Source organism: Ambystoma mexicanum, chromosome 2q (genome assembly GCF_040938575.1).
Source record: "Ambystoma mexicanum isolate Mex_15411 chromosome 2q, UKY_AmexF1_1, whole genome shotgun sequence".
NCBI classification, from domain to species: domain Eukaryota; kingdom Metazoa; phylum Chordata; class Amphibia; order Caudata; family Ambystomatidae; genus Ambystoma; species Ambystoma mexicanum.
The window spans coordinates 866,179,677-866,207,348 of NC_090924.1; the positions used below are offsets into that span (position 1 = coordinate 866,179,677).

The 27,672-nt window shown below is 45.6% G+C and overlaps 1 protein-coding gene across 6 annotated transcripts in view; it reads left to right on the plus strand.

The window, feature by feature from the left end:
• The window catches only part of MPP7 (MAGUK p55 scaffold protein 7), a 1,979,219-nt gene that overhangs the window by 1,722,063 nt on the left and 229,484 nt on the right, over positions 1 to 27,672 (plus strand). For all 6 annotated transcript variants that reach the window (XM_069648102.1, XM_069648107.1, XM_069648105.1 and 3 more), the window contains one exon: positions 20,121 to 20,201. In XM_069648102.1, the coding sequence (XP_069504203.1) occupies positions 20,121 to 20,201 (81 nt within the window). The remainder of the gene's footprint in view (positions 1 to 20,120; positions 20,202 to 27,672) is intronic.

The window sequence follows — 27,672 nt, forward strand, 5'->3', positions numbered from 1 at the left end:
TTCCTGGTCAGATGAATAGGAACCCAAGGCCTCCAGAGTCAATCGCCCATCATCCCTAAACATTTTCCTCTTCTCAGCATCTGGATTTCCCGTCCGTTCCAAAACTCTGAGGATCCAATACGAGCTAACAGTGTGCCCATTGCGCCTCTGAATTGCATAACAGATTTGACTGATGATGTGGTGAGAATTTTTCGGGTGTCCTCAAAGATTGAATTATGAGGAGGAAAAAGAAAATTGTGGAAAATCAATAAATAATTGCTTCCACTGAAATGGGGCACTAAGGGAAATTAGATTTAATTTATGGCACAAGATTGCCCCTGAAATGGCACTAGAGAGCCCCAGAACACACCATAGCCTGCATAGTCTCTAGGGTAGGTCCAGGATTTGCTGATGCAATTTCTAGGCCAAATAGTTAAATGGGCTCAAACTTAGGTTGATAGTATTTTATAACTGGGAAGCAGGAATATCTATATAGCTCCTAAAAATAATCTTCATATGGGACAACAAAAGTACCAATTTCTTTCAGCATTGTGTTCCACATATTAATGGACAATATGTTGGTTAAATTATACCCTAGGTCGCGTGGGGAAGCCACGTGTTCGACCCTTTCAGCCCCAAGGACCACTACATAGTTTTAGGCTTCCGATTGCTAGAAAAAAACACCACCTTAGATTTTTGGCCATTAATCTTTACGTTGTTTTTAAAAATATAATGAAAGAAGATATACAGCTTTCTTTGAAGGCCCCGAGGAGTCCTATCGAAAATGATAATGTCGTCCGCAAGGCCAACCAATGAAGCTGTAGATGATCCAATTTAACCAGGATCACTTGATGGTTTGCCCACAGCTCCTCAATGTCTCTCAAATAAAGATTGGAGTGTCGGTGCCAATTTGCACCCCTGTCTAAGCCCTAAGTTGGTCAAAATGGGCCTAGATACCGCCCCTTGCTTAGTAAGTTGAACCCTCAGCCTAGAATTTTCGTGCAGTAAAGCAATCAGCTGAATCCATTTCGTCTGCGCCTTGACTTCCAACAATTTGTCCCAAAGCAACTGCCGCTGCACAGAGTCAAAGGCAAAGACAAGTCCAGGGAGGCCATATATGTTTCCTCCCTGGCATCCTTTCACGTGCGTCTACGAAACCCCACCTGAAATCTTAGAATAATATCCTTGTCAGCCTAAAAAGTGTCCTGGTCTCTTAATAGAAGAATCGAAAAAACCTTGCTGGAAGAGTCAATTAAGGCGATACGCCTATAATTCCCGGGATCACCGGGATCCCCTTTCTTGTGAATGGGAATAATAGACTCAGCCCAAGAAGCAGGAAGAAAATGTGTGGCATAAATAGCGTCAAAATGGGGTTTTAAGAAATAAGCCCAGGCCGTGGGATCCTTTTTTAATATAAATGGGGGGGACCCCCATCAGAGCCCGGGGCCCTGGAGGTTTCAGTTGAATAATCTCCCAGATAATGTCCTCCTCTTCCCATGGACAGGTTCTCTGAGTTCATACTTGATAGCCAATCAGAAAAGTGTGTGCAATCTATATCACTGTTAAACCTTTGGTTATAGATAGGCACCTATATGTCTTCTTGAATGGAATGATCTGAGGTATGTACTTTCTCTACCGAGTTCTTATTGATTTGTGACCAGAATTCCTTGGAGTTGGCACTAATCAAAGTCCTCAACATAGTTTGATGGTCTTTAAAAGTAATGTTTTCAGCGATTTAACCAGGTTTCTATCGCACTGACATTCCTGCTTCTTAAGTCTAAGGAACTCATTAGGCCTGATGTTTTAATGTCTTAGAATGTTTTATTTGAGAGTTAAAGCAGTGAGGATATATGTTTTTGATGGGCAATTTATTCTTAAAAGAAATATGCTCTACAGCACTCATAATGGAGATGTCCAAAGGTCTTTTGCAACCCTGAGTAGATTTATTGATTATCATGTATAATCTTGAACATTTTCGTTCTTGAGTCTAAATAATTTGTACCGCCTGGCAACAAATGTAATCACTGGGTTGTATTGTTTGCATTTTCAGATATAGACCTGTTATGCATGACCAAATAGTAGCTCAACTGTATTAAATGAATTTCTCCAGCATGGGGTCTGGCATGGATACACATGCTCATGAATATTCCCCATTGTCAGGCTGGGAATCCTCGGTAAAGAAAAAATCAGTTTCAGTTTCGTTTCTGAACTGTCTTTCTCCTAATAACCAATCACTGGTCTCTGGGTCATACTGCCCCCAGCCAAGACTGCCCCCTACCTATGCCCCTCCTCTGGCAGCCTTCTTCAGATTTGGTAGCACGTAAAGTGGCAGTAAGACCAAGAGAAGAGCCGCAGAGGGGTAGGAGGGAGGGTTTGCATGTGAATCCATGCCAGACCCATGCTGGAGAACAACAGTTATAGGTAAGTAACTTGTTCCTTCTCCGGCATGGGGTCTGGCATGGATTCACATGCTCATGACTACAACAATGCATAGCAGTACACACATGCACAACCACGGGAGGTGGCAAGGCTCAACATTAAGCATTTCATCAACTCAACATTAAGCATCTCTTACCTCCGCACCAGGCCCACCTTCAGCCGAACAGGTTGCGCAGCACTGCCTGGCCGACTCTGCACTCCTCCCTGGAATCCTGGTCGACGCAGTAGAATCTCGTAAAGGTGTGCGTCGACCTCCACGTAGCAGCCCTGCAGATGTCCAGCAAGGGCACACCAGACAGGAACGCCGTGGTAGCAGCGATCGCGCTGGTTGAATGGGCTCTTGGACGGCCGGGCAACGGTCGGTTTGCCAACCGCTGACAGTGCATGATGCAGCCGGAGAGCCATCTGGAAATGGAAGCCTGCGAGAGGGCCTTCCCTTGGTTCACAGGTCCGAAGTTCACAAATAGCTGTGATGTCTTCCGAAGGGTCTTCGTGCGGCCCACGTAGAACTTCAGCGTTCTAGCCACATCCAGCAAGTGCAAAGTCCTCTCGGCTGGCGACGGGAAGAAAACAGGTAACACCAAGGGCTCGTTAAGATGGAAGTCCGACGGCACCTTGGGCATGAAGGAGGAGTGCGTCCTCAGGTATGGAGGTTTACAGGAGAGGGGCTGGATCTCTCCCACTCGTCGTGCAGAGGTGATAGCCACAAGAAAAGCTGCCTTCCACGATATGAATTTCAATGGTGCCGAATGCAGCGGCTCAAATGGCAGTCCCATGAGCCTGCTCAGCACCACGTTGAGCTCTCACGCTGGGGCCGGAGCCTTCACCGGCGGGAATGACCGGAACAGTCTTTTCATGAACTCCTTCACCAGGCGATGGGACCACAGAGATGATCGCCCCGGAGTTCTGGTGTAGTGGGAAATCGCTGCTAGATGGATTTTGATGGAGGCATGAGCTAGCCCCGCCTTGGCCCACGACAGTAGGTACGGCAGCACTTGAGGGGCTGTAATCACACGGAGGGTTAATCTTCTGTGCACGGCACCAGACAGAGAACCTCTTCCATTGTGTCCATAGCACTTGAGGATCGAGGATGCCCTGGCCTTTGCAAGAACCTCCTTGCAGTCCGCCGGGATATCGTACCCTCCAAACTCTAATGCTGCAGGAGCCAGGCCTCCAAGTCCAGTGACGATAGGAAGTCGCCTTCCTCCAGCTGTCCCAGCACATGCTGGAGAGTGACCATCCAGAACTTCTGGTACTTGATGTACTTGTTTAGACGACAAAGGTCCAGGATGGGTCGCCAACCGCCGGTCTTTTTCCTTACGAGGAAGTATCGCGAGTACACTCCGGAGCCTCTTTGGGACGAGTTCGATGGCTCCCTTTTTTAGCATCTCTCGTACCTCCAGTAGCAGTTGAGGGACGTGGTTTTCCTTCCTGGCCACAGGTGGGATGAAGGGACACTTCTTTAGAAATTCCAGAGTGTGCCCGCGGGCCAGGGCATCCAGCACCCAATGGTCAGTGGCGATGGACTCCCACACGCTGACGAATGTCACTAGCCGGCCTCCCACTGGGGTGCTTGGGTGTGGGCCCGACACTACGGCCGGTTCAGTCCTGCTTGGCCACGGCCTTGCCGCCTTGGCCTCCTTGGCGACGACGACACGATCCTCCCGTCTTGCCGCGTCCTCTGTAGGCTTCCTGAGACGAGGAGCGGGCCACCTGGCGGTATGACGAGGAGCCGCCACCGAATCCTGTGGAGGCACCTTGCTTGCCTCCAGTGTTCCGGAAGGGTGGCCGTCGCTGTTGAAGAACACCCAAGGCCCGGCTGTCTCTGTATCCACCTTGATGGCCTGCAGTGACTCGTCCACTATCTTGCCAAACAGTTTGTTCCCGTCGAAGGGCATGTCCAGAACCCTCTTCTGAACGTCCTGGTGGAAATCGGTTGCCCCTTGCCAACCGAGCCGACGAAGGGAAACGCTGTTGCCCATGTGTTGAAAACCGTGACCACCGTAATGGCGTGGTCCGAAGCCACCTCGCCTTCCTGTAGGATCTCCAGGGCCTCAGCCCTCTTGTCGTCCAGGAGGAAGTCCAGCAGGGGAGCGATCTTAAACCACAGCTCCCTGTCGTAGCATGCCACAATCGCAAGGGCGTTGGCCACTTTAATCGTCGTCGCCGCAGACGAGATGACCCACCGTCCCATGGCGTCCAGTTTCTTCCCTTCGCCGTCTGGCGGGGAAGTCGAAGTTGAAGCCGTCGCCCGCCGCTTTCTTCTTGGCCGCCTCGGAGATGACCGAATCCGGTGACGGCTGTGCCCTAAGGCACATGGGGGCGGAGTCCGGGACCCGATACTTCTTCTCGTAGCGGTCCCTCTTAGCAGGAGCCGTTGACGGGTTCTTCAGGAGCGTCAGCCCCTCGTCCCAGATGTCGTCCAGTAATGGAACTGAGAGGACCGTCTTCCTCTTGGCCTCATGCCGTTGGTAGAGGAAACCTTCCTTCTTCTGTTCTTTATGGGCAGAGGTGGAAGAGCTTGGATGCCCTGGTGATCATGGCGTGGAAGGAGCCAATTTCGTTGGGCGGGGAGGCCGAGGGGTTGGTGATGGAAGGTCCATTCCGTCATCACCACTGTTGTCCGTCCCCATCCTTGCTGTCTCTGTTCCCGTCTCATCCCTGGGAACAGGGGAAGGAGATGAAGGAGATGAAGGCTCTGAAGGCCGTGAAGGCTGGAATGGAGGGGGAGGGATGAGTTCTCCTCTGCTTGCTTGGAGGGCTACCCGACAGTCCAGACTCCGCTGGATAGTCTGCTGAGGGTAAGGGCATCCTTGTCCTTATCTCAGTACACAAGGCCTGAATCGCCATCAAGATTACTCCTCAGTTGTCTTGTGGCACAGGCTGCGACGGGAGCGACGGTTGGGGAGTAGGCTCCGTCCCCTCCACAGCTCGCGGCTCCTCGTCGGCACCGGCGTCGCTTTCTTCGTCGCCTCGTCGGGATCCTTCCCGTGGGACCGGACCTCCTCGAACCTCTTGTTCAGGATCTTCGCAACGCCAGTCAGCTCCTCTTCAGAGGTGGTATCTGTGTGTCTGTAATGGCCACCGGCCCCCCCCCTGTTTTTCCGCCCAGGGTTTCAGGGGGGTCTTATCGGTGGGCTGAAAAGAGGATTCCCTCCGCGGCAGCAGGCAAACTCTAGGCCCCGAGATCGCCTCTACTGGGTTAGCCACTGCAGGCTTCGCCAAGGCTGCCACGACTCCCTCGATCGAGGCCTTAGCCAGGTGAATCTGTGCCTTTGCGACTTTGGGCGCGTCTGAGGCCTTCACCTTGGGGGGAGGGTCACCGCCTCGCTCCTCCTCAGCTGTCTCTGTCGGGATCGACCAGGAATTCTCCCGAAGCTTACCCAGGTTCTCCGATTTCCTCTTCCCTGAGCCAGAGCGTTGGCTCGTGGTTGATGGCGTCAGTGATAATGTGCCCTGCCTGGCAGCCGAGGAGCCCGACCGATCGGCACTCCCGGTGCCCGCGGACTCAGTGCTTAGCCTTTTTTTGGGCCCGTTGCCGCGGCGCCCTCAAAGGTCTTAGAAGACAGCTCGGACATCTTCTTCTCACCTGCTGCTGGACTCTTCCCTTCCAGCCAGTTGGTGAGTCGGATATGACGATCCTTCATAGTCCGTTCGGACATGTTCTTGCAAAACGCACAGTCCTTCTCCATGTGCGTTTTGTCTTTGTGAAGGCAGTAGAGGCATCGAGAATGCTTATCCTCCTTGGAAGACATTCTGTAATCCGCATTCAGGGCAGCTCTGAACAGCTTGGATCCGGGCGTAGTGTTTCCTTTGTCCTGGGCCATGTCCACGCGAGGTAGGCCTCAAAGATCTTCCGGAATCCTCCAAGAACCGAAACTTGACGAAAAAGTCCGTCCTTGAGGGGCGTAGAAAATTCCGAAACTGGTCCCCGTTGATCAGAAGTGGAAACGGTGGAGCTTGAGGCTCGATTGACTGAAAAAAATGAGGATAAACTCTTTGAAAAATCGCAAAACACAGCAAATGCTCGAGAGCTATAGCACGAGGACTCTCAACACTTGAACGTGCAGTAAAAATCTGAAGATGGCTGCCAGAGGAGGGGCTAAGGTAGAGGGCAGTCGTTGGCTGGGGCAGTATGACCCAGAGACCAGTGATTGGTTATTAGGAGAAAGACAGTTCAGAAACGAAACAAACAGATTTTTTCTTTACCAAGGATTCCCAGCCTGACGACGGGGAATATTCATGAGCATGTGAATCCATGCCAGGCCCATGCTGGAGAACAACAGTTGCAAGTAAGTAACTTGTTCCTTATGCATGTTAAATTAGTTCATGCTAATATCTTAAAATGATTTTGTTTTGTTTTTGTTTTAGCACGTTGAGTCCATGTTGAATTAACAATTTGGGACTATTATTCCTTCACAAAAAACCTTTTCGTTTGTGTATTTGTCAAATTGTTTATAATAAATTGTGATAGACTTTTCTAGATTACAAAGCTGTACGTGTTTCTTAATATCGTACTTCGTACTGAGTCATGTACTGTTCTTTGTGAAACATAGAGTGTCAGATTGATCAACACACGAGACGGGCCCTCGTCGGCATATATGGTTGACAAGGGTCCACATTCTAGCAATTAAGACTAGCATTCATATCACACTATTTAGGAGAGTGTTTGGAGGGGTTTGCTTACATAGTGAGACAGGATGCAGCTAATTGGTTTGACTGTTATACCTTAAATCCTTTTCCTGTTGGGAAACGCACCTTAATTTTTCCCAGTCCCAGACAGAGCAGGGAATCTCCCTTTAGTTTATCACTTTTGCAAATTTGAACATATCCTCTATGTAGAGACAAATCTAGTTCCCACCAGTCTGACTCCCTGGAATCGGTGGTTAGTGAGTTTAGTATAAGATTTATGGCCCCAGTGACACGTTGGCCCTCTTCTGTCCTCTCAACTGGAACTGTCGTAAAGCAACGATTGTGAGTCAAAATCGGTATGTTCCATGTGAAGTAGATTAGCAGGTGGTCACTAGTTCCTATATCCCTAAAACCTAGATGACTACTTTTCAGTTTAATAGGAGAGGAAATAAAACCATGATCTATCCATGAATATAAATCATGTCTATGTCTGGAATAGATGTGTAGATCCTTGTTGCCCTCCACCTCCAGCTATTGCAGGTCCCAGTACATTAACCTGTCCCACTGTATACCCATCTTTAGATTAATGGAGCTGTGGATAGGAGAGCTAGATGAAAAATTGTAGCCCCGACTTTCAGTGCATAACGCGTTGAAGTCACCCCTGATAATGATAGTGTTGATGCCACTCCATTAGCCAGTAATCGAATTACTGTCACTCATTCATGGAAACCTTGTATTGTAACTGTTGCTGTGTTCCAATTGACATTGACCAGGAAGACCTCTATTCCTGTAACATGGAAAGTCACCTGAACCGCCAATATTCCCTCCTCCGCCTGCCATACTGGCTGTCAATTTTAAGTTTTGTATGGCAGTGACCATACCACCTTTAGGTCTCCCCTTGGCCCCAATGAAAGCAGGAACAGAAAAAGTACAATAGCCTTCCAGTAAGAATTTGCCCACGTACATAATCTCCTGTAAGAAAGGTACACTGAATTTATGTAAATCTGCCCAACCATCCCAGGCATGTAAAAAATTCTTCAGTTCAGACATTCTAAGAAGCGCACATAATACCAGGAAGGCTAGGGTCGATTAAGGCCCTTTGACAATAATGAAAAGGCTTTGATGACGGACTCCACCCATGACCAATCCTGTACCGCCGATATCTTAGAGATCGATCGTAATTCAGATTGGATGGAGGTCGAGACCGTCATAGTCACTCCATCGATATTTATAGGCAATAAAGGTTGACTGATAGGTGGCGCAAGAACATTTTGGCTACCTCCTCGGATTCAAAGTTAATCAGATCATAACCCAGACCTTGTAAAGTTTCCCTCGAGTCCCAGACCAGGTTCGCCACTAGGTCTGAATTAAAATGAGACTGCATTCAATTATTGTTGGCAGATGAAAGTGAAATAAATTCAATGTCTCCAGTATGCAGGGATCGTAGGGTAGTAATCAGAGTAAATAATTCCAAAACCTTAGTCCTATTCAAATGTACTAACTCATGCTTTTCTTCATTCACCTCCCAGCCTAGAATTTTAGAAGAAGTAATCAGCATATTGTTAGAGGACCTTACGTTTACCCCAGTGATTTGTGTGACCATAGGATGTGAAGAACGTGGCAATGAGCTCTCATGTATACAATCTTTACTGATGGATGGTTTGTCCACTAAGAGACTAGAAGTCAACCCTGCTGGTGTATGATGTAATGAAGCCGGTGGGGGTTCTCCCTGAGACTGAACTCTCAGATGTGAATCAGTATGTTGCAGACCTATCTGCATGGATGACCAGAAGGAGGTCAGTTTGGATTGTTGGCCTTGAACTAAAGCTTTGATCTACTTCTGGGGCATGATGGGGTGCAGATCCCTCTGAGGAGCCGGCTCGGTAGACCCAACAAGATTAACCTCCATGCTCTCCATCGTGATGTGGTCAGTACCTATCTCTCTGCATTTCACCCTCTGGGTACCTGCCTGTTTTTCAATATGTGGGGGTTCCTCATCTACCTGCCGACCCCCTTTTCTTTTTTTCTTTGCATAGAAACCCCACTTTCCTGTATGTTTGAAATAGGCTGTATATTTAGGTTGATGATGATATCAACTGTGGACATTTGATTCACATGTCTCTTAGATGTATTGGCATATCTTTGTTTTATGGGAGGCAGGTTCTGGTTTTGTTTGCCCTGTGCAGCCCTTTTCTTTTTCCTACTGTTCTGTTGAATGAATGGTGGGAAAGAGTTAACCTCCATAACTTGGGTGTGAACAACTGGGGAGTGGCCCTCCAAATCAACTCATACAATCTCAGGCGTAATCATTTTGTTCTGATTAGTATTATTTAACGACTCGTGAGAGGACACATTCAGAGCCTCAATCACATTGTCCTCACCTTCTCCCCCTATATCCTCCCAAGAAAGCTCCCTGGAGACACATAAATTGCCTTCAGAAACCATACACTCCACTAATGGGGATGGAGAGTCCCCGTTCAAAGACGTATAGCTCAAAATGATCCACTGCTCCCGTATGCAAACCATTTTGTTTGCTGTTACCATGTTTCTCTTGGGTGCCCCCCAAACCCATCATATTTAGATAAAAAAGAAAGTGGGTCTGAATCGTTCGACTCCTTTTGAGAAATGACCCCTCTACGAATTAGTTTGTCATTCAAACCCTTCAAAATGGCAGTGAGTGCTCTTACAGCCGTAGAGACCAATTATTGCTGTTCATACAAGGCTGTTAATTCCTTGTTTACATCCGATGAGAATTGGCCCCATTGCTTCCCTTGTGTTGCAGTATGTGAAACCGTTGGGGTGATTTATTCCAATAATCACCCATATGTGATGCTAGAACAAATGATTCCGGCGGTTGGCACATTACCGACTGCAACAAAGGGGGCCTAATCAAGGTCTGGGACTCTTCAGTTTTTGCACTTGGGCGTAGTGTCACAGTTTGCAACCTGTGCTACAAAACTCGACTCACCTTCTGGCAAAAGATCTAAATCAGTAATATCCTTCAGAGTGTCTCTAGGATGAAAAGTCCAGTTCACAGTTAAAACCTCCTTATTGATCTAGACTTGAATCCCATCCTGACAAATGTTCTAAGTCAGTTATGTCCTTCAGAGTGTCTCTAGAATGAATAGTCGAGTATGGTACACTGACGATCTCGTCCTCATTTCCAAGACTCCGACAGGTTTACAGAAGCTAATATCTGCTCTCGCCACTTTCTTCAAAGAGAATGAGTTGTCGATGAATGTAAAGAAATCTCAGATAGTAGCTGATACTCCTAAACCAACACAAAGAAGTAAGTTTATCTGGATGGTCAACGATATCACCCTAGGGATTGTTCCGTATTACAAATATTTGGGCTACCAATTTGAAACAAACTCTTCTACCACAGAACATCATCAGTCATTGCAAAACAAATTGACCTCTGCAATATCTCAGTCCAAACTAATTCTGTATAAATATGGTAAATTCACTATCAACCCTGCACTACACTTTTGGCAACAAAAAGTAACACCAGTGTTATTGTATGGGTTAGAGGCAAGAGACATAACTAACATCAAAGACCTAGACAAATTGGAAGCCACATTTTGGAGACAAATCTTAAATGTTCCACAATCAACACCTGGCCCATGTATAAGATATGAGCTAGGTCTCACTTCACTTAGTGCAAAATATCATTGACAGCTATGTGCACTACTTCGAAAATGCCTTTTGAACACCAATGAAGGGTCGATCCTAGCTACTTTGTCTACTTATTTGTTCACCTCGAGCCATCGGTTAATTCTGAAATGGACCAGGTATGTTTACCAAATTATGTCCATGGTAGATGTTGATTTAGAAACACTTATACAGAACCCTGTAAGAGTAAAAAGCAAAAATAAAATTCATGATTCGATTGAGACTCGTGTATTATGCCTTCGATATAAGAATTTTTCCAGTCAATTATATGCTGATAAGAAAATAGGGTCTGTGGAAAACTATCTGCTCAAATCCCCTTCTCGAGTTCGCATGGCAATTTTGAGAATGCGATTTAATCTTTGGCCGACTCGGGACATCTTAGCTCAACGCAAACAAATTGCCATGAAAGATAACTTTTGTAGATTCTGTAGTGATGTATTACAAAAGGAAACCTTGGAACATATAATTATTGAATGCACAGCCTTGGGCCCATTAAGAAACAAATTATATGTGAAGCACATGTCTACTGTTGCAAATGTTCAGCCAAATCTGAGATGGGCATGTTTGCTAAACTCTGCTAACATGAGCTTACTTATTGCATCAGTGAACTTCCTTAACGCCCTTCATTTATACGTTTAATGGAATATGTAAAAACTGTTGTTGAAATGTGTATAACGGTAACCTGTCAGTGATTCTGGCCAATTATAATTAGAATGTTTTGCATTTAATAATGTTCAAAAATGTCTAAAATTGAAAAAAAAGATTTCAGCTAAACTTTCAATACAAAATAGAAATGTTAAATTTTTTTTTAAAAAAAGTCCAGTTTGAGGGTGAAACCTCTTTACTGATGTAGGAAGAAGTCCTCTCAGGGACCTCTTCCCTCTGTTCACAAATTAAATAGCCCATGGTTGGGCAACACCTTGTTGAATTCAAATGCATGAGCTTGTCGCGATCCAAAGAGAAATTAAGTTTTAGTTGATTTTGTTCTCCGCAAGTCCGGCAGTGCCGATTTGGGACATAACAGTGTGAACTCCGAAATTGATGGAATAGAAACTGCCCGTCTCGGATCGAAGCAAACCTGCTTACCAGTAAGTGCAAAATTCTTAATTGCCAGAATCGATTGCAGTGATCCTGGTGAAATATGTCTCCTAGCTGTTAACTTCCTTGTAGGTAAGTAAATATCATCGTACACAATTTGTCTTGACAACATTGGGGCACTCGCCATTGAACTATTGCAGGTGCTTTGAGGAGAGGAATCGATTACCTCAGTCGTCGCCCTCAAGTTGGAGACTGCAGGTGTAACTTCTCCAGAGATGCGACGCATGGAATTCACTGCCCCAACCCTCTCAGGGCGCTGTTGGTAATTATGAGCTCTGTCTGCCCCCGATTGCAGACTTGTAGCATCCATTGATCTAGACATTAGAGTAGTTGGTATCGTTGGAGTGGTGTTTGCGCATATCGCCTCTTTATCGGATTGAATGATCAGCCCAGACCTCAGCATGCGTTTAGATATGATGTTGGCCGTCTCGTGGTAAAACTTGTTGCTGGTCAGGCTTAGACCTGATTCCAGAAAGCACATCTTTGCTCGCCTTTTTGCAGACATCTCACATGGAATGACATGTGTTATGACATTTGCTGAGCAGCTGCTTAGCCGAGAAAATGCCTTTTGATAAACTGATTGATATTGATGTGGCACGTGGACGTCTGGCAATAGAATATACTGCTTTAGGAAGATCAGCAGAGTTCCAGGAATCACCACACCCCCAACTGTGGGATTTAAATGATAAACCAATCATTTGCATTCTTTTCTTAAATTTAGCATTACATTTTTTACAATTTTAATTGTCTTGAGAATCTTGTTAATAAATAAGTTGCATCACTGAAACATACTAAAGTAACAGAAATGATGCCTTTTGTGACCAATAAATCAAATAGTCTAACAGTTACCAACTTCAGCAGACTTGCACAGATTCTGAAGGCCACACTGATAGCACCTGAAGGTCACATAGTGGCCCTCTATTGTCTGTCGGTCGGTGTGCAGTAGGCGTTTGATGGTAGTGGTACTGCATGCTGTGGATCACTGTCTGGGTAGCCCTGTAATTCATGCCAAGACTGGTCATGGTGGATGTTTGAGTAAGTAGTACATTCCCATGAGTTAACATTGGTTGGTTACAGAAAGTAACGATCACCCACGGTATGCTCTCCTCTTGCCTCTTTACCCTTGAGTCATAAGTGAAGCCATACAGTTGAGCAACCACTAAAAAAGTTATCTTGTACTGGAATCTATGCTCCCTTATGATCACCCTCTCCAATTCCATAAGGTTCCCTCTTACTGCTTTCTTTCAATTGGTGTGAAAATGTGTCCGGGGCAGGGGTACTCTGCTACTCTCTATGCTGTCTCCACTGCGCAGGCTATTAAGCAAGAAGTATGATTCTTTAGAAAACCTCAAAATAATCAAAATCGATTCTGAGTTGGCATTTCACAGAGTAAGAATTTCGTATGTATGTAATGTTTCTTCATAATATTTATTGAGTTCTAAATCCAAAGAGATTGTTACTGTTAGAAGAATAATTGGCCATGATGGAGAGGCGGAAGCCAAATTTACTTGTTAAATAGGCATGTTTTAAGTTTATGGCTGAAGGTAAGATGAAAGCTTTCTAGGTGAAATGGCTGTGGTATCTTGTTCCGTTTCTTCACTGTCATCTAGGATAAAGATTTTCTGCCCATCGTGGATTTAAAGATATGAATAGCAAGAAGGAAGCTATGAGAAGATCTTGGTAGTTTAGTTGCATGGTAGGAGTGCAGTCTTGGAGCGAGGACTGTCGCTCTGACACCATAGATGGTCTTTTGTACAAGTCACCATAGCTTTGGACACTACCATTTTTTTTTACTTGCAGCAGTGCAAAGAGGCTAATTCATTTGAAATATAAAGAGCACCCTTAGCAGTGTAACGAACTCTGGAGTTGAGACATTTGTGTCTCAGGAAGACGCAGATGTATGCGTTACCAAAATCGAGCCTAGAAGATACAAAGGCATTCACAGCTGCGATTGTGTGTTGGAAAGTAAAAAGGGGAGAAGATATTTTTATTTCTGCAGGTGGGAAAACAAGATTAATTACCTATAATATTAGAGGGTCTAACGACAATTCAGGGTCCATTATAATGCTGAGATTTCTCCATGTCAGTAATGGGTTGGTGTGCAGAAGGGCTCTGACCACAACCGAGAATTCCAAGGATTCACTTGTACAATCAAGGTGCATGCCTCCTGTTTTATTAGGATTTAGCTTTAAAAATTCCTAATTATCCATCATTTTATCATTCTTAAAATAAATCTCTGAAATTGCAAAAAGACTTGTCACCAATTAACTTGACCAGTATTTGTGTCATCTGTGTATTTCATAAAGCGGAAACTGCTTTCTCAAATCAACTCAATTAGTGGTCTTAATTACAAATGAAATAAGAGGGTAGAAAGATGAGCCCTGTGCAGGTGTAAGGGGCAAGGAGCTGAAAAATACGGCCACACGTAACTGCCTGACAGCAAGAGGACAACAGAGATGACCTAGTTAACAGCTCTGCACAGGCTCGACGAATCTAAGCATTCCAATAGGATCTGTTGGTCCACTGTATGGAGCGTCACAGAAAGGTTTACAATGACTAATATCCTAGCTCTCTCTCCTGTTGTCAATTTCCTTGCACACCTGGTCTTATATAGCGGTAGGCAGGGACACGCTAGGTGCTGCAACCCTGTGCAAAGCCCATTTGGGCTGGTTCCAGCAGTTTCAATCTTTGCTACTAGCTTGAAAGTTGCTTGGCTACAGCTCCTCCAATTTGTTAGGCAAGAAAGGGTAGTAAAAAGTGGGGTGGAGCATTTCCTAGTTCTGTTGGATCAAGAAGATCATTAACATTGGGGGCACACCAGAGTTTTTTTCCAGCAAAAGAGTTTTTTTCCAGCAATATGGTACAAGGCTAGAGACCAATGACATATTAAAGAGCTCTTTGAGCAAATGGTATTGTGGATAGTTGACTTTAGCTATTTTAGGCATTGAGGGATCTAGCAGTGATGATCCTGAGCAGCGTGCTGAACTAAAAGTTCTTAACTTTGAGTGTCATCTGAAAATAAATAAGGCCCAGGGCCTTAAAGGAAGCATGATAGAGAGATGATTGTTTTTGCATCTGAAAAGGCAGATCAGATTAATTCTCCTTTGTCCATTAAATACATTGGTAATTCCTCTGCTGTCCCCTGCATGTTGGTACAGTGGAAGAAAGTGATTGTAGATTGCTTAAGTTTTGGAGTATTTCATTATCAATGTTCTTGGGCAGAAAAGTACCAGTTATATTTAATCACGTGTGTGCGTGTGTGTGTGTGTGTGTGTGTGTTGGGGTGTGTGTGTGTGTGTGTTGGGGTGTGTGTGTGTGTGTTGGTTGGTGTGTTGGGGTGTGTGGGTGTGTTGGGGTGTGTTGGGGTGTGTGGGTGTGTTGCGATCTTTCCATGCAAAGCTTTGCAATCTAGTTCCGGAGGAGGGATTCCTTTTCCATCGCAGTGAATCCTCTAGAAAGACTGTGGTCTCTGTCCCCCTTCTGGGAGGACGGGCTGGTTGTAATAATTGCCCCTACATTCCTCCTGTGACAAGACTAGAACAGCACAGAGTCCAACTCGTCAAGGAGGTTCAGGCCATGCTGCTAATGGGGGCAATATAGCCTGTCCCTCTGGGGCTCGGAAGTATACTCCATATACTTTCTGGTTCACAAGAAGTCAGGCGGGTGGAGACCCATCCTGGATTTGAGTCGTCCCAGAAATTCAGGATGGTCATGTTACAACACTTTGCTCAGTCAACTGGAAGAGGAAGATTTCATGGTGACGTTGGATCTGGAGAATGCATATTTCCACATCTGATGTTTGGGGCAATGGGGAAGTTCCAAAGATTTGTCATCCAAAGAAGACCGTACCAATTCAAGGCATTACCCTTAGGCCTCAAATTAGCCCTGAGGGTGTTCACCAAGTGCCTAGCCCCAGTGGTGGTGTTCCTTCATCTGAAGGGGGTGTGTGTCTACCCCTGCCTGGACGATTGGCTGGTCTGCTCTGGTTCTCACGCCCAGATGGTGCAACATGCAGCAGAGACAGTCCAGACTCTAACCTCTCTGGGATTCTCCATAAACTATCTGAAATCCTGCATGGTGTCATCCCAAGACACACTGTTCCTGGAGGCCCGACTCAACACATTCTCGTGCTTGGCAGCCTCATCGGAGGAAAGGGTACGTACCATCCTAGGAAAGGTCCAAAGGCTATTCTCTGCGGAAGTGGTGGCAGTCCTGTCGATCAAATTCCTGTTAGGGATGATGTCTTCCTGCATCTATCTGGTGCCTTATAGCAGGTTGCACATGAGACCTCTTCAGCAGTTCCTGGACACCAGGTGTAAGCAGATCTCCAGCTCATGGAACGACAAGTGTTCAAGCGTTCAGAAAAACACTGAGGTGGTGGTCCATTCACTTTGGTCCTCCCAAAAGTGGGAGGGCCAGCAAGCTCAGGTGTCTGGGATCTTCAGCAATTGGGGCCAGCCTCAGATCGACCAACATGAAATGCCAGATGTTTGCCAGCAGGTTCCCTCAAGCAAGCAGTCTGGGCGGCGCTTTTTCGATCCCATGGGAAGGCTGATTCCTTACGCATTCCCCCCCAATACCGTTGCTGCTATGTGTGATCAAAACACACCAACTATTCTGCTGCAAGATGATTCTCATTGCCTCGGCGTGGCACAGGCAGATCTGGTACCAGATCTCCTTCACCGAGCGGTGGCTCCAGCATTAAGACTGCGTCCTCTGCCAGACCTGCTCTCTGTGGAAGAAGGATCCATCCTGCACCATGATCCAGCATCTGACTCTAGTGGCCTGGATCCTGCAGTCCTAGAGTTTGGACACTACTCGATGCCCTTGGAATGCAAGAACATTCTTGCTATGGTCTGAGCTCCATCTCCACTTGCCTGTTACAAACGCAAGTGGATGCATTTTACATTGTTGTGCTGGTCAAAGAAGATTTTTCCATGGTGGGTTACGATGCCACAGCTTCGCCATACATGCTCTCGCTTGTCAAGGCTGGCCTTGCCTATGTGTCAATCAAGGTACACCTGCGTGCCATCACCTGGTATACCCAGACTTCAGACAAGCTCTCTCTGTGGTCGCAGAGTTCCTCAAGGGCCTCTTGAGGACGTTTCCACCAGTGAAAGACCCTGCTCCGGCGTGGGAGCTTAACATGATATTCTCCAAGCTCACCGCCATTTAAGGCCATGCATACAGCTCCTTTGAAGTTTCTTTCTTGGAAAACCGCGTTCCTGTGGCTATCACCTTGGCCAGGAGGGTTGGTGAAATATAGGCTCTCTCATGTAAGCCACCATACTTGTTGTTCCACCCAGCGAAAGTGGTTCTAAGGACTCATCCATCCTTTATGCAGAAGGTCCCGTCAGGCTTTCATTTAAACAGCCCATTAGTACTGCCAGTTTTCTTTGCAAACCTTTCTTCACCTGCTGAAAGATCTTTGCATTCGCTGGAAGTGGGGAATGCATTTAAATTCTATGTGGCAGGCACAAAGGACTTTTCAAAGACTTCTAAGCTTTTCGTAAACTTTGGACATGTGGGGCATGGGAAGGCCCTATGTAAGGTGTCCATCTCCAAATGGCTCTCCGGCTGCATCATGCTGGCCAACTGGCCGTTGCCAGGCAGACCGAGGGCCCATTCCACCAGAGCAATCACATATACGTTGCTGGTTCTCTCTGGTTGACCTCTGTTGGATATCTGTAGGGCTGCTACATGGAGGTCTACTCACACCTTCATGAGACTCTACTGTCGACAGGGATTCCAAGGAGGAGTCTCATGTCGGACAATAGATACTTGGCAACCTGTTTTCTTGAGGGGAGTATGTTCCAGGGGTGCATTCTTTTGCTTCTGTTGAGCTTTGGCCTCTCCCGTAGTTGTGTATATGTACTGCTGTGTAATAGTATTCATAGCATGTAAATCCATGTAAGACCCAATGCTGGAGAAGGAACAAGTTACTTACCTGTAACTCTTGTTCTTCAGCATGGTTCTTACATGGATTCAAATGCGAACCCCCCTTCCTTTCCCTCTTTGGCTCTTCTTGTGGTCCTACTGCCACTTTACATGTGTGACCAAATCTGAAGATGGCCACCAGCGGTGGAGCTAAGGAGGACGAGTGTCATTGGTGGGGGCAATATGACCCAAAGTGACAGCAAAAGGCTATACAAGTGATAATGCCAGTTTTAGCTTAAAGCTAAACTGCTTTATTTTACGGAGGATTCCCAGCCTGATGACGGGGCATGTTCATAGCATGTCAATCCATGTAAGACCCATGCTCAAAAACGGGTTACAGTTAAGTAATGTGTTCCATATTCGATAAACCTCACACTAAGGACCTCTCCTGGTCAACAGTGTCCAAACTGCAGACCGGCAAACACCTACTCTGAATACATAAACTAGTGCAATTTTCTGCTTAGTCTGTTCCATATTTCACAAACAGCTATGTGGAAATGCATATTTCCCATAGAGCAGCAATGGTGCCAGTAACCTACCATGTTTACTTAAATTGAGTGTTGTGCTGGTCTTCGAAAAAGCACTTGACATTGTTCAAATGGGCGAAACCCGTTTTTTGTGCAGCTACGTCCATTTCCCGACAACCGAAATAAATCTCATCTACTGAATAAGATCATTCACACACCATCAAATGCATCAACTCTACTCTCTGTAAGTGAACCCACACACGCACAAATAGATCAAACATTTTCAAAAACCCACACCTGATCACATAAATCAAACCTATTCATACCTATTTAAATAGATCACAGCCGTAGCCAAAGCTATAGATTGGGCACAGCTTGATATGTAATCAACAAACATTCAAATGTTACCAAATGTTTAAACAACTACTAAATTGAGGCAACATTAGTTCAAAGTGAATTTCATTGTGTTCTTTCCCAGTAAATGTAAGTACCTGTCAAGACCAAACTCTTTCTGGCCTTCACTCTCAGTGACTGAAATAGTTTTGTTTGACAAAATATCACAGCAAATGAAGAAATGGAGAAAACTAGACTTTCTTGTACACTGTTTTAAATGATTTTGGGACCCGATCAAACATTTTAAATGCATTACCCGGAATCTCCTTTCCTTGAGATGTTTATGTGCACCCTATTATCTTGAGGGGAGTTTACATCACAGGCCACAGTCGAACCATGACTTGTGAAATGGATATTTTGGCTACGGCATGTTACTCTACCTCAATTATTGTGTTCTTAAATTAGCAAAATGTAAGTGTCTATGGGAATCATCAAGTGCAAACCTAGCTGAGAGGCAACAGAGCGGTGAACAAAGAAAATGCATCCAAGGGGTTACAAGTAGGGTGCAAGGGTAGCAAGGAGTGCCCAGAAGGGGGAGAAAGAGGGTTTAGTGGAGTGATCAGCAATTGATGTGATGTTTTTTGAAGAGTATGTTGGTATCTTGTTCCAGAGACTGGTGTCTAGCAGGAAAAGGACAGTTCTTTTGTGTTTTACTCTTGCAATTCTTTCATTCCAGCCGACAAGTGTGGCTTCATGTGGTTAGCTGGGCTCTGGATGTGGTGAGCATCTCAGCCAAATGGAATGGTGTTTTGGTTGTAACTGCTTTTTAGGTGATGCAGCCAGTTTTGAGCCTGTTGTGTGGTTGAAGGGGTAGCCAGTGCATCTCCTTGAGGATGGGGCCGATGTAGTTGAATTTTCTCAGCCCTGTGAGGTGTGCTGCAGCGTGCTGGATGGCTTTCAGGGGGACCAAAGGACCATCTGGGACTCCTGAGAGTAGGGCGTTGCCATCATAAAGGGGGGTAGGGGGGGATCACCAGGGCTTTGACAACTGTTCTGAAACTCAGGGAAGTAATGAAAGGCTTTATTGTGGGACGTAAAGCAAGCTTTGTATGTTTCTACTTGGGTCTTCTTAGTGATGTGCATTTTGAATAAGCGGGCACAAATGCCCAAACACAAGTTGCCCCTTTCTTTGTTTGCCCAGGCAACGCATGCTTTTGAGTTAGAGTTGAGAAGGGAATGAAAGGGGAGGGGACTAGGAAGAAGAACGCCAGAAAGAGTAAGGAACGATTACGTGATTAGGAGGTGGGTGTAGCAGAGGTCACATAACTTGTATCCTCTTTCAGCAGCAAACCAATTGTTAACCGTCTCTGTGTTGTAAAATACAGACGTTTTGGTTTAGTCCAATGTAACAGACCTCTTGTGCATATGAGTACTAAATTGGCTTTAGGTTTCATTTATATGTCAACATGTTTTGTTTATCATTCAGTATGCAGACTGGATTTAGTTTGAAGGTGGTTTTGCTTTTAGACGTACACTCTCCTTGACATCGATTTTATTTTTCAGGTCCTATGGGAGTAGGGTTGAATGAACTAAAAAGAAAGGTCTTAATTGGAAATACCCAGCATTATGGGGTCACGGTCCCACGTAAGTACTTTAAAAATTACCTTTTGTTGAACATAAAATAATCTTGAATTAGGAGGCCATTTTTGTTTGGCAAGTTAGGCATATTTTTCCTAATCTTGAAAGAAAGTGACCTTTGTGAATTGACTGAAATACATCTCTAATAATTGTGTTGCATATGAGTTAGTGTGTGTGGGAATGTGGGGTTTGGTAGCACACTTCCGTGAACGTGTCCCTAGGCTTAACAATGTGTGGTCATTTTGGTGCAAATGCTGGCACTATCCTCTTCTAGGACCGTTTACATTTGTTTGTGGTAGAATGACGCCAGGGGCGTTGCTAGTGGGGGGGGGCTAAGAGGGCTATAGCCCCTGATCTTTTGGTTGTAGCCCCTGAAAGAATCTCAGGAGCTAAAGCCAAAAGACTAGCTAGCCCCCAGTCCCAACAGTTCCAACATCATCTTAGCCCCGGGTCTTTTCCAGACCTAGCAACTCCCCTGAATGACGCATTGGCTATTGGATGTGCCTCTGCAGATTGCTGTAAGCAGAACCAAATAGTCGCCCACTCTTCTTATTCTAGAGCCGCAGAATGGCAGTTGTTGACTTGGAAACCAAACAAAGCCACGTTTTATGATAAAACAACATATGACACTGCGAATAGATGCCTTGAAACACACTGTAATTTACCCATACCCAGATGCATGTGTGTCACCAAGAGCTCGTCCATTATGTCTTTCTAGCACCTTTCATAAAACGTTTAAATATACCTTTCCAGGACCCCTTTCTGGGTTTTCATCTGGGTAATTTGCATTTGAGGTTCTACCAAATGGCTACTTAAGCAGAATTGTCTCCTCGTCACTGTTTAGGACTGGGTGGTATGACCCAATAACCAAATAGTGTCAGGCCTTTCAGTAAGTCGTAGAAAACAACCCACTATACTGTCTTTCATTTTAATTTGTGTAGAATGCAATAATTAAAGTACTCTTTTGATGTTTGTTAGGCAAGATCAGGAATGCTTGTGGATGTAATGTGGAGCAAAAGTAGCATTCAGTTGGATGGGAAAATGAAATATAAGAAGTAAAAAATGCAAACCGACTTAATAAACCTACAGAAACTGAAACCTGTATCCACTGGCTGGCTGTCCACCATGCTTTGAAGTGAAGGCATGTGAACACATGCATGCTAGGCAGCTCAGCCTTGAATGTGTCCTCCTACGGGATGCATGTTTTATACCTTGCATCAAGCATCCCTTATTTTGGTAATGCACTTTCTGACTGGTAGAAAAAGATAATTGCCATCGCCCTCCCCTCATTTGTCATTCCCCGATCGAGAGGGTTTCCCAGTGGCAAAGTGAAAGTCATAAGAGAAGCTGTCTGCAGAAGCCAGTGGTAGGCATATGTGGAGTAGAGCATGTTGTGCCGTTTTATACTGTATGCCTTTTTATTTCTTGCCTGATGAAGTCACATTGAAGTACTCTCCAAGGGGACCTGGGATCCGGGGACACTCACCCCCTGTGTGATCTACAAGGAGGTTGTATTTGAAGGATTCCCTTGAACCCCTCCATTGCTCTGCTTTCCTCTTGTTTAGCATTTACAAAAGCAGATGCCCCATTTTTTATTTCACTGCTATGCAGTGGCAGCTGACCCATGGATTTCCCTAGGGCTGGAGGACCCCCACCTTGTAGACCATCGTGTTCCCCATAGGCTGGTGTAATTATGTATAAAGTCGTCACATGCATTAGGCAGTATAAGGGAGCCCCATTTGCATTTGCAACCACAGTGCTCTCTCCAAAAGTTGTCTGCAACATCCATGACACTTATAGTGAGACAGAAAGAGGAGCTGCTGCTGCAGCTTCCAATTTTCCAATACAGCCTCACACTGGGAAAGCAAAATCACTAACCTCTTATCGGGCCAGCAGTGACCCACTACCGACACACCAGGGAGCCAAACAAGCACAGTGGAACTGTGAAGTAAGAATTCTACTTTTGCCTGACTTCAAAGTGGCGGATTGTCTTTTTGAGTCCTCTGCTTGCACATGCAGCTCCCAATTAGCAATCATTACCCACAATGAGGTAACCTTCATCCACAAAGCAGAACATAGAGAACACCTGTCAAGATGCTGATATGAAAGGGTGTTGACTTGCCACATGAAGCGAGACTGCTTACTAACCCATCAGGATCGTTCTTGAGCAATAACTGCAATCAGAGAACTATAAAAGAGGCCAAGGTTTTTCTTGTGGGGACACAGATAGGTCTAGTGACCAGAAATCGGAGCACTGCTATAGCTAGTTCAAAGAGAAAAAGGCAACATTGACCCAGATGGCCTACAGGAGGCTGGAGTGGAATTGTGTCTCAACCTGACAAGAAAACTCTAGGTAGGGGGGGAAGAAGTGCCTCCTCATGCCAGTATGTTTGAAAGGTATTGCCAATGGCACAGGAGTGTGCCCCATTACTAGAGGGTGAGAATATCTGCCCCTGACAACTACCCTAAGGCAAGAGGAGAGAAGTACTTGCTTTCAGGAGGAGTACAGAAGAGAACTGGGTGCTGTATACCATGCGAATTATGTATGAAGCAAGGGACATGCTGTGCACTATTTCCTTGAGACTGTATGCTAACGTAGAGTACACAAAGGTGATCAATATTTCCATACTTTAGTCCTTTGAACTATCCCAATAATTCAAAATATATTTATTTTGTTTCTAGGGTGAAGTATACCCATTAAATTAGGAACTGCACGAGATCAAGAGTAAGACTCGGACACAGCGGCATGGTAAATGTTGGTTATAGACTTTTATTTTAAAAATAGGAGGGTTTGGGGGAATTCTATCTATACCTAACTCTAACAAGGGGTTTCCCTACCTCACCAAAACGTAGGACTGTCTGTGTCCGGATGTTTACAAAAGGATCGGGAGGATAGCTTAACGCCAACGTGCGCGCCTTGGAAGCAAGACGACACGAAGTAGAAACCTCTGGGTGTTTAAGCGTGTTATAAATACGTAACTAAGACAAAAAAAACAAACAATTGCGCAACTAAAAAAAAAAAACAATTTCTGTAACAGCGCCTCGATGCCCACGGGCTGTGTGAGCGCTTTAAAAATGCTAAATAAATAAATAAAATCGTCCTCTGTCCAAACCCTAGACTGACCCTTGTGCTCTAAATGTAGCCTAATGTGCACAAGGAGACTCGCATAAGGTATCACTCATAGCTTTTTTTTTCCAAGTTCCAAAACACAGAGGTTTAATGTGTAAAAAATAAAAGAATAACAAGTTCTACCAGGAAAGGTGGTTTCCCTTCCCCTAGGTTTCTTCTGGTAATCAAAGTCACTCAATCGTGATTCACATTCTCAAACTCTGTATTTCCGTTAGGTTTAAAGGGTCCTTCTTGAAACTCCTGATTCACTCCCTGACCAGTATATTTATGACTCATTTATGCTCCAAAAAGGGGAATGCTTCCTCTCTTCAATACTTGTTTACAATGTTACGCTTCCAAGTTTACTTTGATTTCCACTCCTGGTGTACTCACGTGCCAGGATGTAGCTATTTCACATGGTTCAAATCTGCTTTCTTTCTCAATAGTGGTTTTCTCTCCTGCCAGGATATCACTTGTTTATGTGAGTCCAGTCTGTGTGCCTGGTTAGCTACCTGCCAGGGCTTTTGTCCCCTCTGATTCTTTTTTTATCCACAATATTATATTTACACTTTTACGCAAGTTTGTAACTCTTTCACATTTTGGGCTATTGCCCCATTATCACCATTATTTGAACTCACATTAATGTCTCTTTTCATGCAGTGGGTCGCTGACCCTTTCTCAGTATTATTTGCAACAATACCAATATCCTCAAAGGCCTTGCTTTGCCTTCCCCACCCTATTTCTGTAACACCCTATTCACTTACACACGCTCGGGTTTTCCATTCGGCTTCCATGGGTTTACCGGACGTCTTTTGTGCCTCACAGCTCAAAGGCCTTGCTTTGCCTTCCTCGCACTACTTCTGTGACACAGTATTCACTTGCAGGCCCTCTGTTAACCCATTCGGCTTTCAAGTCTCTCACGTCTCTGTTTCTCAGTTTTCTTTCGTCTGCTTACTCAGTGTGCGTCCTGTCAGCCGAGCGTCCCTCGCGTTGCCTCTTCCTGCAGCGTACGGCTCCTGCTGCCGTTGGCAATCGACTAGAGGGCTTCCTTCATTCTGCTTTTCCTGAAAACCTCTCATGTCCGCCAGAAACTTTCACCTTCCGTTTTGCTCGTATTCAGCACTCTCTTCAGTGGCAGCACCAGTCACCAGCTCATTTAGTCTCTCTCACTCTCTTCTCTCTCACTCTTCTCACTCTTCTCTCTTCTCTCTCTTCTCTCTATTCTCTTCACTTCTTTCTCCAAACTTCCCAGCCTTGCCAAACTATTTCTATAGATTACACTGCTTTGTTGGTTAACTGGTCTTAGTCAACGTAACTGCTCTGTCGCTCTTCCTTGTCCCTATACAAAGGGTGGGCGGGTGAAGGGTAGACACTGTGAGTGACTGGAAATACCCATCTATTCTTTATCTACATCACAATAGGCCATATAGGTATGTTTTATAGGAGCATGTATGTCAGACATTTTGGCTACCTGGTTATTTCTATCTAGCATTATCCCTCTAGAGTTGGCCTTCTCCCTTGTGATCCTCCTGCAGTTTTCCACCCCCAGGGTCAGAGTCCGGTAGCTTCTGCCTTGTCCTTGCCACGCAAGAGGAGCTTCCCACCAGAGGATTAGTGAAGAGGTTACTAGACTCATCACATAACTGACAGGTTATTGGGTTCCCTATAATGAGACTGGCTTGCTTTACTTGTTCTCCAAGAAAGCAATCCTATTTTTTATGTTTTTTTAGAAAGCCCATTACCCATATAGACGTTTATCCCGGCCCTATCCTTGTTTTGAACTTGATATACATTTGTGTTTTCTGTTGATGCATCTCAACACTTGCTGTTCCTTTTTAATGCGTTGTTATGCTCCATTTGTTCCAGTTGCTGACATTATGGCCATGTTACATTTCACCTTACACTGCACACAGATAGGACACTCTCCGCCTGCTTTCGAAGCGCTGGTGAGCACCCCTCTCTTTCACACTTAAACAACATCCAAACTCTTCTGATGTCCCTCCAGCTTGTCTCACACAGCACTCCAGCAATCTCAATGGATGCTCGCCCTCAGGGCAGATTGTTTATAGCAAACAGAGCAGGATGCCAACACTTGGAGCTCGTTTCTGGCACCACATTGTCAAAGGGCACTCACCACAACTCACCTAGAAAACTACTGATGTCCCCATTTGCCTCTCCTGCAAAATACTTCTCCTCCCCCCTCTCTTACAGACTCTAGTTCCATGAGACCCCCAAAATGACATCCATTGCTCGCTACAAGACCGTTTTCTTCAGCATTTGATGTTTCATAGATTCACAGGCCACTGAATATTCCCAGACATCGGGTTGGGAACCCTTGGTATTAGAAAGCAGTTGACATGGCTGTAATGTGACAAGGTCAGTAACGTGGCCTTTGACAGTGGTTGGGGCAGAGTCCCTTTTTTACAGGAGGTTGAAGGGAGTAGAAGGAATCAAGAGCCAGCCGTAAGGGCTCAAATTCCTGTGCCCTCTCGCCCATTTGTGTCGAGATGTTTTCTGCAGTCCACACCTAACTCAAACCATGCCTCCACTCCAAAATGCTTGTCAGTTTTTCCCTTTTTCTTAAAGAGAAAAATCATCCTAGCCGGAAACCCATCAGCACGTCACACCTTGAAAACCTAATCTGCATTCAAACCCTTCAATGCACCAGAAATTCAACCCAGAAACACAGAAGACGCCTCAGCACCAACATACACCAGTGTTGCAGGCCAGTGGAGAGGGAGAGAACTACAGCAAAGAGCTACAGTGCAACACGGAATACCGAAGGGCTACACAGTACTGGTGGGAAAGACCGGTCAGCCCGCGCAAGAACAGACAGTCCCCTTAGACTGCCAGGGAGTGAGGGGGGGGAACATCCCCATTGCCCCCGCTTCAGACTATACCCACGGAGCCATCACTGGTAACAAGAACTCGAACATTGCCCTTCCTGGGCCAGTATTGTGGTTGCTTCATGGAAGAAGAGAGCGGTACTTGGCCCCCTCTTTCTAATTTTGTTCCTGATCAAACCATCACAGGTGGGCAAGACGGGGCTATACTGGCCAGGGAAAGAGGGACAATCCTCAGAATGGATGGGATATAAAATGGGACCACAGGAAATAGGAAGTGAAAGTTATTCGGGTAAGGTCCGAAGAGGTAAAGGTGGAAGGACCAGCCGGGCGGAATGAGTGGCATAGTATGGCGGCAACTTTAGGAAAAGGTATGAGGTTTTGGTTATTCAGTGAGGGTTGTACTGTTGTGTGTGTGTGTGGCAATTGTGTTAAATCGATAGTTGAGTGAGTGTGAAGTATATGGTACTGAGTGAAAGGAGGGTGTTTGGGTAGTCGTAGTGTGGAGGAAGGAGTAGGAGGAGGGAGTAATAGTGTGAAGCAGGTAGTAAGAGTAGTGTGGGGGGAGTAGCAGTACAGAATAGAGGGAGGAGTATTATGTAAAGGTGGAGGTAAGGTGTTAAAAGAGTGACTGCCATTGGGGGGGGATAGAAGCGAAGTAGGGAGAAAACCAGAGAAGGTGGAGATTGAGAGAGGGTGTGGCAAGAAGAAAGGAAAGGAAAAGGAGAGCGGGCATGTAACCGATTACAGCCGGGTGTCTGCAAAGCACATTCCCTATAGAACTCCTGGATACAGTAGTGACAGTTAGAAAACCTCTGACATAGCTTAGTCAGATGACCTTTAGGGCACCATTGTGAGCATAAGTCAGATTTGGACAAGTCACTATTTGGTAGCACTAACCTGGGGGGGTTAAGGGCACCTAGGGCCTATTAACCCTTTAACTGCCATGGGTTTCTCCCCACCACCCCCCAGTACCAAGGCCTTTTTTGGTGATTTCGGTTTCACCATTCAATGCCTTCTAACGTTTTCTCTTTCATTAACCCCTTAAGTGCCAAGGACGAGGTATCTCGTCCTTGGCAAGGGGGGTTGGGGGGGGGGGGTAATCCCAAAGACGAGATACCTCGCTCTTGGCACTTAAGGGATTCAATAAAAACCTCTGAACCATCTCAGAGAGTTGGCAAGAATATTCTGCCGTCTGTGACAAACGAAAACTCCTTCTATTTTAGTGTTCTACCAGTACCATTTTGGCCTGGCAAACCCCCTTAGCTGCACCTTCAGGAGCCATGTTCAGATTATATACCCTACGTTTGGCAGGTGGGAGTTCTCGCGATAAATTATATTTTTTCCATCATTATTCGTCAAAGTGCCAGTTTCCGAAAGCTTTTGGATATCTGTTAAGCCTTTGGATAACTCTGTTAGCTACAAATTTTGGGGATATACCCAGGAAGCGGGAGAGATAATAAACCTGTGCCCCTCAGGGTTTGAACTCCATTGCTGTGCTCTTTACCCATTTTCTGAGGCCCAG